The sequence below is a fragment of the Papaver somniferum genome, chromosome 1 (assembly GCF_003573695.1).
Source record: "Papaver somniferum cultivar HN1 chromosome 1, ASM357369v1, whole genome shotgun sequence".
Lineage (NCBI taxonomy): Eukaryota > Viridiplantae > Streptophyta > Magnoliopsida > Ranunculales > Papaveraceae > Papaver > Papaver somniferum.
Genome location: NC_039358.1, coordinates 47063449 through 47077532, shown reverse-complemented (window position 1 = coordinate 47077532; position 14084 = coordinate 47063449). Strand labels below are relative to the sequence as shown.

The following is a 14084-nucleotide window of genomic DNA, read 5'->3' as shown; positions in this document are numbered from 1 at the left end:
ATTTCTCATATGGTTAACCTTTTGGGTTACCATGTTGAACCAACATACACGTACACGTTTGCGCATGGTTTTCACAAACCCAGTAAACGTCTACCCAAGTGTGTGTGACAAGCTAAGTTTTTGATCAAACGGTTGAGAAATATTAGCTTGAATCTAAATCAGGTTTTCATCTAACGGTGAATACGGATTGCTTTGTAACAAAGGCAAAACCCTGATTTGAAGGCTATATAAAGGAGACATCTAGCATTATGCAAACCTAATCCCCACACGTCTGTGTGATACTAGCGCGCTCGCTAGAGTCGATTCTCCTTTAACCTTTGGGTTTCTTCTCTAAAACCAGGTTAATGACTTAAAGACTTCATTGGGATTGTGAAGCTAAACCGATACTACTTTATCGTAGTTGTGTGATCTGATCTTGCATCTTCTATTGTACGAGTACAATCTTTGATTGGATTGAGATCGTGAGAGTTCTCCGATAGGCAAGATAAAGAAGTCACAAACATCTTCGTCTCACTGTTTGTGATTCCTCGACAAACCGCTTGTGTAGTCAAGAAGGATTGTTGAGAGGTGATTGATTAATCTAGGCTGTTCTTCGGGAATGTAAGACCGGATTATCAATTGGTTCCTATTCACCTTGATTTTATATCTTAAGACGGAACAAAAACCTAGGGTTTTTCTGCGGGAGACAGATTTATCCGTTGATAGACTTTTCTGTGTGAGATAGATTTGTTTATTATCAAGTCTGCGATTTTGGGTTGCAGCAACTCTTAGTTGTGGGTGAGATCAGCTAAGGGAATCAAGTGCACATTATCCTGCTGGGTCAGAGGCGTGGGGAGTACAATTGTACCTTGGATCAGTGGGAGACTGATTGGGGTTCAACTACAGTCTAGTCCGAAGTTAGCTTGGAATAGGCTAGTGTCTGTAGCGGCTTAATACAATGTATGTTCAATATGGACTAGGTCCCGGGGTTTTTCTGCATTTTCGGTTTCCTCGTTAACAAAACTTCTGGTGTCTGTGTTATTTCTTTTCCGAATTATAGTTTATATAATTGAAATAATACAGGTTGTGCGTTAAGATCATCAATTGGAAATCCAACCTTTGGTTTTTGATTGATATTGATTGATCCTTGGATATTGGTCTTTGGTACCGTCCAAGTTATTCCTTGTATTTTGATAAAGACTCGCTATTTTTTTTAGATTGAGTAAAAATCAAATCAAGAGAGAGATATTAAATCCTTGAGATACTTTAATCTAGATTGAGTCTGACTGTCTAGTTGATTCTCTAGCAAAGTATTTCGGAGTTAGTCCATACAGATTGCTAAGCAAAATATTGGGTGGTGTTGTTAGACCCCCGCTTTTTCACTAACGGTTGTTGAAACTTTGGTTGCACCTTGTTTGATTATTCTTGAGAGTCTTCTCTTTTGACATAAGGTCACTCAAACTAGATCAAAGTATTGAAAAGATCTTCAGAACTGTTTTTAGATCTGAAGACAACTTGTGATCATCCATTGTTAATAGACTCCGTTCTGTGTGTGATTGATCATAAGTGGAATCAATTTTGTGGTGTGCAGGTACCATAGAAGGCAATTGATGATTTGAAGACAAGAAGATTGTCTAATTGGTTTTCGCATCTTGTGATATTTGTGCACATATCTTGATCGACTGGGATTCGTCTAAGATCTAATTTATCCTTGATATTTGATCATATAGTTGTATAGATTGGCAACTATCATTTGATGGTGTTCTTTAGTATCCGAATCTGACAGTTGTGAATCTGGATCTGATTATTTCATATTTGGATTGATCTTACCCGACAAAGGAGTTTACTAGTTTAAACGAAAGAGCTTTTGTCAAAACTCAACATATCTTTTCTTAAAAGATTATTGTAGTAGTTACCAAACAACTTTGTTTCATTACTAACGGAAGACGATCAAAAGGAGTTGAATGCTTCAGACTTTACATCGGTAAAGCAACTCAAGATAGTGACTTCTGTCTTGGGATTCACGTGAGTTGACCAGACGGTTGTAGGCGCATGTATACTGAGGGAACTAAGTAACTAAAGGTACATTACTTGGTCTCAACTATACGAAGTTGGCTTTGTTCTTTGCATAGCGGTTTAAATCTAAGAGTATACAAAACTGAACTAGGTCCCGAGGTTTTTCTGCATTTGCGGTTTCCTCGCTAACAAAATCTTATTGTGTGATTTAATTTTACATTCCGCAATTGTTTTATTATAATTAAAAATAAATACACTAGTACGTTAATCCAAGACACTTGATTGTGATCATATATTATATCGGTTTCATACCGTAACTATTATCAATTGTATACCTTGTTGTCGTATTGTCTCGACTTTGTCCATAGACCATCACATTTGCATTAGACTGATAGGTTGAACCGAAAAAATTGTGGTGTACTTGGGTACCCTCATCATTTCACCTCCAAAAACAGACTTTTTTTGTGTCCGGAATCACCTTTAATCGGAAATCGCGGGCTCCCCTTTATCTCTCGATTTTTTTTGTAGGTTTCATTTTCTTTATCTCAACATTTTTACCTGTAACTCATTCGTCCCAACTCAGAATGACTTCATTCTTTTTGCCCTCGCTTCGTACGTATATCGATTCTCTACAAGATAATCATAAGAACTCCTCGATTTGAATGAGCTGAATTTGGTATTTAGACTTTCTTCATCAAAAATACTTCACTTATTTGCTCCTTTTAGCACTTTATAGATGTTTTTTGGATGATTCACCTAATATGACATGTAAACTAGAAAATAATCATAATAACAAGTGATATGCAAGAATTATATCTAAAACATGTACTGGGTATGCACTGATCTTGATCGTGCCAATGGTACCACATCTAGATAGGGTGCATCATTCATGTAATCCAAATACCCTACACAAGCTCCCCTAGTTTTCAATCGGGGTATGACCTTCATTTCCTGGTCATGCCCAATTCACAATTGGTATATGCCAACATCGTATATCTTGATAGGAAATATGAGCATCCAGTGAATGAATTGCAACTACCTTATGAAGCGCCACAATATTCATTTCTTGTTTCACCCGCCAAGACTAATGATATGAGTTATCAAAATGCTGGACCGTTGGTGCAGCTGGATAAGTACCCAACTTCGTACCGCGAAGGGACCAAGCATGGTCGTAGTTCATTCGTATAACTAACTCGAATAGAACAAACAACCAAATCCTATTAAGACAAATCCAACATCGATGCCAATGAACAATCATTTCGAGAGGATACACTTAGCATATAAAATCCGCATCACCAACACTTTTCAACTTGTGTCACAAGGCCAAGGGACAAACCGCGCCTAATTCTTATAGGCCAAGAGACATTCGCAAGATATGCACAAGGTTGTGCATGACTAATGCCACTTTTGCATTTATGCATTCTCAATTTCGAGACATGCAAATTGCTGCAATATTTGTCTTTCCTTCGTATATGTTGTATATATTAACATTTCATGTAGGGGTGTTGATAAATGTTAACATTTCACGTGGGGTGGGGTTTATTGTGTATCAAATTAAGGATCGCAACACTTTATGCTTGGTTTGCTAGCTTATATGCGTTTCTTTTCACATTCATCTTCGCCCGTTCTTGGTGTTCTTCGGGGTTTTTACACATTTATTTTTGTTTTCAAAAACTAACTTAGAAATATATATTATATTGAAAAAGATCCATTAAATCATGAAAGGGGTTACATATATATTCTAATGGAATTAAATAAACTTTTCAAAAGCTCATTCTAACTCATTTGATCGATTTTGGACCGTGGTTCATTATTGTTCTATGAGCTGAAAATCCAGAGAAAATCCAGATTTTTAAATAAGCGTCAGAGTATAAGGAGAGGTGTAGATTTAGATTAGTGGGCTGAGAAAAGAATTCGAAAAGAAAAAAGATAACGATGATACTTTGGGTTGGTCAAGTGTTTACCACGTTGACCGATCAGCCTAGAAGCACCAATTCCTTTGAGACAATGCATAATTTTTTTTTTTTTGGTGATCATATATTAACAATCCAGAATAATCTTGTTTAGTTAGATGGCTAGATGTTTTTGCTCAATACCCTGCCATGGTTAAAAAAGGAGAATCGCTTGCTTAATCCAATTTGGATATTACTTTTTATTATATTCATGGATTAAACAATCTTTGTGATTTTTCTAACAAAATTTGCACTTGCACAGATTTTTACGTTCTTGCTTGGAACAGTCGACACAACTAGCTATGGCTTGACTACCATAATCATTGATACATCGATCCTTGCATTCCTTAAAGTCATCATTGGTACACGCCGATACCCATGTCATTGTGCAAGGTTCATCTTGATTCAATATGGATTTTCCACCTACATGTCGATTTCAGAAGAAATAAGAAAGCAAATTAAGAACATATATACAAAACGAACCTTAATAGTGTATAGATGGTAAAATCGTTAAAAATTAATCACCATTAACCTATTATTATGGATTAAATTAAATAAGAAAAAGTAAGTGTATATTTACTTGCAGAGGAAATTGAAAGAACCAAGAACAAGCATAAGATGAGAGTGTTCTTCATAGCCATCCTCTTTCGTTCTCTCCACATAAACAAAATAACTCTCTTGTTTGTTCGTTTTGTAGTAAACAAAATTTACTTTGGAAGGTATTGTTATAGGAGAAATTTAATCCCAAATGGCGTGCTCTTATTCTGAAGGTTTTAGATTACATGGTAAATATAGGATCCATAGATATTTAAAAAAAAGAAAGAAAGAAGAGAATCTCAAAATTTAATTTGGGAGTATCTTTTAATTAATGCAGTTGATTAATAAAACTAATGCTTCAAAAAGAAAAAGACTAATATCAAAATGAGGTTTTCTATTGAGCGACTCTATGGGAATCACATTCCCGTGTGTAATAACATTGTAGTTGGTTTTTTTATTAATTTCATGCTTCAAAAAAAAATCAAAATGAGATTTTCGATTTATTGGTGATGACACCAATAATCTGAGTTCGAAAATCCACTCCAGAACGAGCATAAGTTCAGAAAGTTTTTATTTTGTGAGGCAACCGTCCCATACCTAGCTGTGCCCTAGTATCTGACCGATATTCCCAGCTCCGCCCCATACCTAGCTCTGCCCTGGTATCTGACCAGAGATATCATTTTTTAGGTTTCTTGATTGGGGATTAACTAACGATAATTTCTAATTATGCGAAGAACAAACAAAGTTAGTTAGTAATTTCCGAACACCTTCTTCGGTAATATCCCCCTCACATAGGCATTTTTCAAGGACATAAAAATTCTTCTCTATACGACTAAGCCATTATCAAATCTCAACAAACTTCCGTAATCCTTTTTCCTCTCTTTTCAATCCATCTCTAATGGCAATATCATCAACATCAACCAAATCACCACCTGATCAACTTCAAATCCCAAGACGCGTATGTTTCTCCTTCGCTGCTTACGCGAAAAAAGTAATTTCTCACTTAAGAACATGCGAAATTCATATAACAGAAGGATTAACCGATGATGATTTGTCTTTATTAAGGAAAGTGATATATTAGGAAATGTCGTAATACTTTCCAAGACCGTAGTGGTCAGTCTATGGAAAGTATTGTCCATGTAAGTCACGAATTTGAGACCGATAAGGTAAGTGATATATTAGGAAAGTGTGGTAATATATTAGGAAAGGATTGTCCATGTAAGTCATGAATTTGAGACTTAAGGAAAGTCTCAAATCCGTGTCTTAGGAATGTTTTAAGTCTCAAGTTATCGGTCATGTATAAATATCTATGGAATACTATGAATAAAGATAAGAAAAGAATTTACCAAAGTTTTAACATGGCATCACGAGCCAGTTGAAAACCGAAAAAATCATCATTAAGAATGGGTGGTGATGGAGAATCAAGCAAAGACAAGAATATAGATTATGATACGCAAAAGAAGAATCCAGTATATCACCTAGGATCAAGTGATGGTCCAGGTATAATTATCACACCGGTTGTTCTAAAAGGACATAACTATGATGAATGGGCTAGAGCCATAAGAAGATCATTAATAGCTAAGAGGAAGTTTGGTTTCATTGATGGAACAATCCAAGAACCTAAAGAAAGTGAACAGTTGGAAGAATGGGTGGAAATTCAGTCAATGCTTGTCTCTTGGATCAGCAACACATTGGAGCCATCACTCAGATCGAGTTTGGGAGACTATGATAATGCCAACTTGTTATGGAACCACTTGAAGAGACGGTTTTGTGTTGTAAGTGGAACACGGACATGCCAGCTAAAGACATCTTTAAGTGAGTGTAAACAAAAGCAAACAGAAAGTGTGGCTGCTTATTTTGGAAGATTGAATAAGATATGGGATGAAATGATCACATATATGAAGGTACCAACGTGTAAGTGTGGCAAGTGCGAGTGTGATATTGCAACACAGGTTAGTACTTTGAGAGAAGAAGATTTACTACATTATTTCTTAATTGGACTAGATGTTGTCTATGGTTCCTTGCGTGAACAATTGTTGGCAAGAGATCCACTGCCTTCAATAGATGTAGCATATCAAACAATGATAAACTCGGAGCGTCTCAGAAGAGGAGATGTAGCTGCCACACCGGAAGTTCATGACAATGTGATGGCGTTCAAGGTACAATCTGATCAACGTACTTTCAATAACACTTATGATCCTAATAAATATTGCAAGCACTGTAGCAGACAAGGACACTCGGATGAAGGTTGTTTTCAGCTTATTGGATACCCTGAATGGTGGGGAGATAAACCTAGAAGTGGAAGAGGATATGGTCGAGGTGGAAGAACCGGTGGTAGAGGTCGTGGTGGATTTGCGAATGGCAGAGGAGGTAGAGGACAAGGAACGAGCAATCAAGTTCGAGCACATAATCTAAATATATCAGAGACAAAGCAGTCAAATGGTGCATATTCATCAGACGGCTCAGATTTGATGGGAGTAACCGCAACACAACTCAGACAGGTGCTTGAGTTTTTGAATGCAAAGAAAAATACGTCCCAACTTCAAGGTAAGCAAACTAAACCAAATTGGATTATTGACGCGGGAGCTACAAATCATGTCACGTGTAGAAGAGATGACATGATTGATGTGAAAGATATTGTGAAGTGTACTGTTGGACTCCCAGATGGAAAATATGCACAATCTGAGAAAATAGGGACTATTATTCTGCAGGGCGGTTTGAGACTTGATAATGTGCTTTATGTGCCTCAAATAACTTGTAACCTAATTTCAGTCACACAACTTATTGATGAATTAGTATGTACGGTACAATGTACTAACAGTTTATGTCTTATACAGGACCGGTTGACGAGGAAGGTGATTGGAATGGGTGAACGACAAGGTGGACTGTATATTTTCTGTGGTGTGCCTCAAGTTGAAGTTATGGCAGTCAGTGGAGAATCATACGAGCTGTGGCATCGACGAATGGGACATCCATCAGAAAAAGTATTGCAAAGGTTGCCGGGTGTGAGTAGATTGAAGAAGCATAATGAAGTTTGTGACATTTTCCCCAAGAGCGAAACAACATAGGAGTAGCTTTGCTAGTAGTCTAAGTAAATCCAGTTGTATTTTTGAGTTGATTCATATAGATTTATGGGGTCCTTATAGGGCTACATCGTCTTGTGGAGCACAATATTTTTTAACAATAGTAGATGATTTTTCAAGAGGTGTGTGGATTCATTTACTTCAAAATAAAACGGCAGTTGAACGAACGTTTCTTGATTTCATTGCTCTTGTGAAACGACAATTTGATAAAGATATCAAAATTGTTAGAAGTGATAATGGTACCGAGTTTAATTCATTGCGTGGATATTTTAAGACTAATGGGATAGTTTTTGAAACATCGTGTGTAGGCACTCCGCAACAAAATGGAAGAGTGGAGAGAAAGCATCAACATATATTGAATGTGGCAAGCTTTGAGATTTCAAGCCAACTTGCCAATACGGTTTTGGGGAGAATGCGCATTGACAGCTGCGTATTTGATTAATCGTACTCCTACACCTATTCTGGAAAATAAAACGCCGTATGAAATATTGTTTGGAAAGCAACCTCCGTATAGTCAGTTGAAAGTGTTTGGATGCCTGTGTTATGTGCATGATCAAAGTAATAAAGGGGATAAATTTGCAAGTAGAGGAAGGAGGTGTGTTTTTCTTGGATATCCGTTTGGTAAAAAGGCATGGCAAGTATATGACTTGGATGAAAGAAAATTTCTAGTGTCAAGAGACGTCCAGTTTTGTGAGAATAGTTTCCCATATAAGAATGAAACATCTGTGTTGCAGCAGCCAACAGTTTCGACTCGCACAGAGAGTGATCAGCCTGGTCATTCTATTGAGACCGAGGTGACTGGTGTATCAGCTGAGACTGATCAGTTGAATCCAGAGTTTGAATGGAGTGATGATGAAGATGTAACAGCGACAGCAGGAGAAAGTGTGGCAGTACCAGGCGTAACAACAACAGCAGGAGACGCTGTAGGCATACCAGGCGTAACTGCGACAACAGGAGAAGGTGTAGCAGTTCAAGATGTGACTGCGACAACAGGAGAAGGTGTAGCAGTTCAAGATGTGACTGCGACTGAAGGAGAACGTGTAGCAGTTCACGAGAGATCTGCTGAACTTATGAGTCCGGGCATTGATGTTGCAGTAGAAGGTGATATGGGTAAAGGAAAGCGTACGAAAATTCCATCAAGTAGGCTTAAGGGATTTGTGACGCACACCATTAGAGAAAATAGTCCATCTCATCTTCATCCATCACAATCATTCTCCTCAGGTACGCCGTATCCTTTGACATATTATGTTAGTTGTGATAAATTTTCTACACCGTATAAGAAATTTCTTGCAGCTATAACTGCGGGTTCTGCACCTCGCAACTTTAAAGAAGCAATGAAACATCCAGGATGGCGGAAAGCCATGGAAGAAGAAATACGAGCACTAGAAGAACAAGATACCTGGGCTTTGCAAGAATTGCCGGAGGGCAAGAGAGCACTAGGAAGTAAATGGATATATACAGAGTATGATGAAAATGGGAATTTGGTTCGTTTGAAACAAGATTGGTGATCTTTGGAAATCATCAGGTGGAAGGCTTAGATTACAAAGAGACCTTTGCACCTGTAGCAAAAATGACAACAGTGCGCACTTTTCTAGCTGTTGCAGCTGTTAAAAATTGGGAAGTACATCAGATGGATGTACACAATGCGTTTCTACATGGAGATTTGGAGGAAGAGGTGTATATGAAAATACCACCTGGATTTGCGAAAGTAATCCTAATATGGTATGTAGAATGAAGAAATCGTTGTATGGTTTGAAACAGGCTCCACGTTGTTGGTTTGCAAAACTATCAACAGCTTTGAAGAATTATGGTTTTCGGCAATCTTATTCAGACTATTCTCTCTTCACTATGATCAAAGGAAAGATGCAACTAAATGTTTTGGTGTATGTGGATGATTTGATTGTTGCAGGAAATAATATAGTGGAGCTAAATAAATTTAAAACATATTTGGGGCAGTGTTTCAAGATGAAAGATTTGGGAAAATTAAAATATTTTCTGGGCTTGGAGATAGCTCGCAGTAAGCAAGGCATTTATGTTTGTCAACGGAAATATGCATTGGACATTATTATGGAGACGGGGTTATTAGGAGCAAAACCAGCAGAGTTTCTAATGGAAACTAATCATCGTCTAGCTTTGGCAACAAGGCCGTTACTGAGTGATGCAGAAAGGTATCGACGACTGATCGGAAGATTGATTTATCTGGCTGTGACTAGACCGGATCTAGCTTATTCTGTGCATATTTTGTCACAGTTTATGCAGCATCCAAGACAAGAACATTGGGAAGCTGCACTTCGGGTAGTTAGATATTTGAAAAAGAATCCTGGGCAAGGAATTTTGTTGCGCTCTGATAGTAGTCTAAGTTTAAAAGGCTGGTGTGATTCAGATTGGGCAAGCTGTCCTTTGACTAGACGATTGTTGACAGGATGGTTTGTGCTTCTTGGAGATTCACCAGTATCTTGGAAGACCAAAAAGCAGTACACAGTTTCTCGGAGTTCAGCTGAAGCAGAATACAGATCTATGGCTGCAGCTACTTGTGAATTAAAGTGGTTGAAGCAATTACTAAGTGATTTGGGAGTTTGTCATACACAGGGAATAAGTCTTCTTTGTGATAGTCAGTCGGCATTGTATATTTCTCAGAATCCCGTTTTTCATGAAAGAACTAAACATATAGAAGTGGATTGTCATCTCATCAGGGATGCGATAGTACAGAAAATTATTTCTCCCTCTTATACGCCTACGGGGTTGCAGTTGGCGGATATCTTCACCAAATCATTAGGCCGAGTTCAGTTTCAAGGTCTTTTGTCCAAGATGGGCATTTGTGACTTGCATGCTCCGTCTTGAGGGGGGTATTAAGGAAAGTGATATATTAGGAAATGTCGTAATACTTTCCAAGACCGTAGTGGTCAGTCTATGGAAAGTATTGTCCATGTAAGTCACTAATTTGAGACCGATAAGGTGAGTGATATATTAGGAAAGTGTGGTAATATATTAGGAAAGGATTGTCCATGTAAGTCATGAATTTGAGACTTATAAGGAAAGTCTCAAATCCGTGTCTTAGGAATGTTTTAAGTCTCAAGTTATCGGTCATGTATAAATATCTATGGAATACTATGAATAAAGATAAGAAAAGAATTTACCAAAGTTTTAACAGTCTTCCATCGAGAATTCATTTGGTTTTGTATTCCCTCCCGATCTTCGTTCGATTCTTAATGAAGGGTTACCGACTGGCCCTGAATTTCCTAACTGGAGATCATCATCACATCAGCAACTCAAAATCTTGATTAATCTACCGATTCTGGGGATATGCAGAGAGATATCTAAAAGAAATTTATGGTTTCGTGTATGGGGTAATCGACCTGATGATCCAAATAATGCATTAACATTTGCTAAACATTTATTAAAGAAGGCGCCAGTCTTGATTCCCATTTACAGAAATTATTACGTTCCTTCAACTCCAAATTTAGCTGGAAATCCTGTTATTTTTGTCAAAGATGGAGATTTACGATACTCTGGTTTCGACATTGCTGGGTTTTTTCATGAGATTAACGAATGCTGTCAAATCATTGACATTGCTCAGTTTTCGAAGAAGGTGATGAAATGTCCTTCTACTTGGGGAGGAGATATGAAAATTGAGTTCTGGTCTGAGTTGATTGAATGCAGTGTTGAGAATCAAGGGTGGAGGTTGAAGTTAGAAGATAAGTTTGGGGAAATGAAAAAGAGTTTGAAAAATGGTGGATGGTCTGACGATGAAGTTAGAGAAATGATCACAATGAAAACAAGTGATCATCAAAGAAGTGATTTAGATGTGGGTTTTCTGAAAGATAAAGAGAAATTGAATCAGTATTTGAGTTTGTTGTCTGTCAGATTAGTATGTTCTGGTTGGAGTAGAGAAGATGTTTTGTATGCTTTAGGATTTATTCACGAAGAAGAAGACATTGCTGTTCCAGATGCGAATTCAAATGGATCGGATAAATAGAAATTTGAGAGCTGGCCCGATGAAGCTCGTTTTGGATGGACGAGCTTAATGCTCTATGCTCCACCTTGGTCCTTGAGCAAGTCATGTTAATTAAGGAAAATTTGGGTAATAAAAATCTAATAAAAATGATACTACAAGATACTACGATTCATTTTTTTTATTGGTATGATTTTTCTTAATTCTTGAAGCACCAATTGATCATCGCAGAAAAGCAACCAACGGTCAATGAAACTAATACTATTAAAGTCACATAGTAGTAAGAACTCTTGCTATGTGAAACAAGCCTCCAGGATGTGCTCATTTCATCAACCGTAAAACCGGAATGAATTCCAAGTAACCATGACACGAAAATCTGCACTGCAGTGTTTTAGATATGCGGATTTCCCCCCTGAAATTTGCTTATGTGTGTCCCTGTAACTGAGCTGCAGAAATTCATACAGTAGTAAACGAATACCATATGGCATGTGGAGCTAAATTTGGTTGGTACCTTGGTGGCTTGTAAACGAGTAAACGATACCATGTGGCATGTGGGATGAAGTCATTCAAAGATTTCCGTGGATTGTAATAATTTACCTACCATTGTTGAAACGAAGTCATTTTAATTTAAAATGCTCATAAATATTTCCCGTATCTCTCTGTTTACCTTTAAGCTGCTCTTAACGTACACTATACAATATAGTTACTGCCTGGTTCACTGGACTTGGGGATGAAATGAAAATGTTATCGAGTTATCATTCGATTGGATGATATTTCCATATTTTCTTTCAGTTTAACGGTTGATGACCACCCAAATGAGCACATCTTTCGCTACAAAAAGACGATGGCTCATGCTTTTGGACGGTTCAGGCGTTCACCGTCTTGGTCAGATGGCCTTCTTCATAAGCACCAACAATTTCTTCAAGGCATTACACTAATCTACTAAATTAGCTGGCTAGCTAGACAGTTTTGTGCAATGCCATGCCATGGCACATTGATTATTTGTGCAATGCATCTGAAAACACGGACTTTATGATACTAGCTAGTTGTCAGAGTTATGATGATCCAACAAAAAATGACCAAAACCAGACTATTATTAATCATCATCTTCCATTTCCGACAATAACATAGATTTTCTCAGATTCAAGTTTAATTAGTTCTAAGATTCACTCCCAAAAAATTCCATTTCAGCACAGATTTTTTCTTTTAATACCTACCTTAAATTTCATCAGTTAAAAACTTGCCCATTAAAGGTCAAATGAATAATAAGCGTTTAGAAAAGGAAGGTCAACACAATAATTACATGCATCATGCACATAATTACTCCATCACTCACTAGATAAGATTTGTTTAATCTTTCTTTTCTTAGTTTGTTTACTTTGAAAATGGTAAGTAAAAGCTTTTTTACGGTAAGAAAAATGAATTAACACTCTAATTATTCAATTAATGTATGAAATTAAATTAGACAACTATTTTCTGTTGTAATGGAAAATTCATTGCATGCATAAAAGTCTCGAGTCTAGAACCCTTTATATCTCCATCTTCTTCATTTCCAACACCCCATAATATCACCACTCCAAGAGAAAAAACACAAAGAATACCGCAAATTTCAATTCAATCATGGCAGTGACAAGAAAACCAAGCATGGGTAGACAAAAGATTGAGATCAAGAGGATTGAGAAAGAAGATGCAAGACAAGTTACTTTCTCAAAACGCAGAGGAGGTCTTATAAAAAAGGCTCATGAACTTTGTACCCTTTGTGGTGCTGAGATCGCCATTATCGTGTTTTCGCCTGCTGGAAAACCTTTTTCTTTCATACATCCTGAATCTGTTATCGATCGTTACCTCTCGGGGTATTCTCTTCAGGAGAACATGACTCCAACTCCACTTGTCTCGGCTCATCGTGATGCCAAAATTCGTGAACTCAATAAAGAATATACTGAAGCACTTAACAAGTTGGAAGCCGAGAAAAAAAGAGGAGCCTCCTTGAAAAAGATGAAGAAAGCAAGTAGGAAACAGTTTTGGTGGGATCCTATTGATGATTTAGGGGTACATGAGTTGGAGCAATTGAGTGGTGCCATTGATGAACTCAAAAATCAGGTTGCTGAGCGAGCCGATGAATTATTGCTCGGTTCTTCTAGTTCGATGTCATTTTTACCGGGGAATAATTCTTCAAACGGGATGAGTAGTACATCCCATAGTGAATATAGTTCTACTACTACTACTTATGAAACAAAGCCAGCTATTCCAAACCATCAGATCCTCACTTCTTCTCTCCCTCATCACGGATCATATGGCACTGGCTTTGGTTTTTATGGACGCAATGGTCTTTATTAAGAATCGGCTCATCCTCTTCACTGATTTCGTGGTCTCTATGCATCCAGTGCTTTAAAAGGAAGACAGTGTCATTCTTATGACCCTCATGTAATACTTGTTCTCGTGTTCGTTTTTGCTCATTTCTGTCACAGGTTTGTATTGTTTAATTGTTTGGTCATTTAGTTGTTTTTTGTTGTACTTGAATTTTGAGTTTATTCCTAATGTACTCATCGATGTAATAAAATGTGT

At 37.4% G+C, this 14084-nt stretch overlaps 1 protein-coding gene across 1 annotated transcript; it reads left to right on the top strand.

The window, feature by feature from the left end:
• Positions 1-13163: 13163 nt before the first annotated feature.
• LOC113301671 (agamous-like MADS-box protein AGL61) lies at positions 13164-13856 on the top strand. Its single transcript, XM_026550488.1, has one exon. The coding sequence runs from the start codon at positions 13164-13166 to the stop codon at positions 13854-13856; it is 693 nt and encodes a 230-aa protein (XP_026406273.1).
• The last annotated feature ends 228 nt before the right edge of the window (positions 13857-14084 follow it).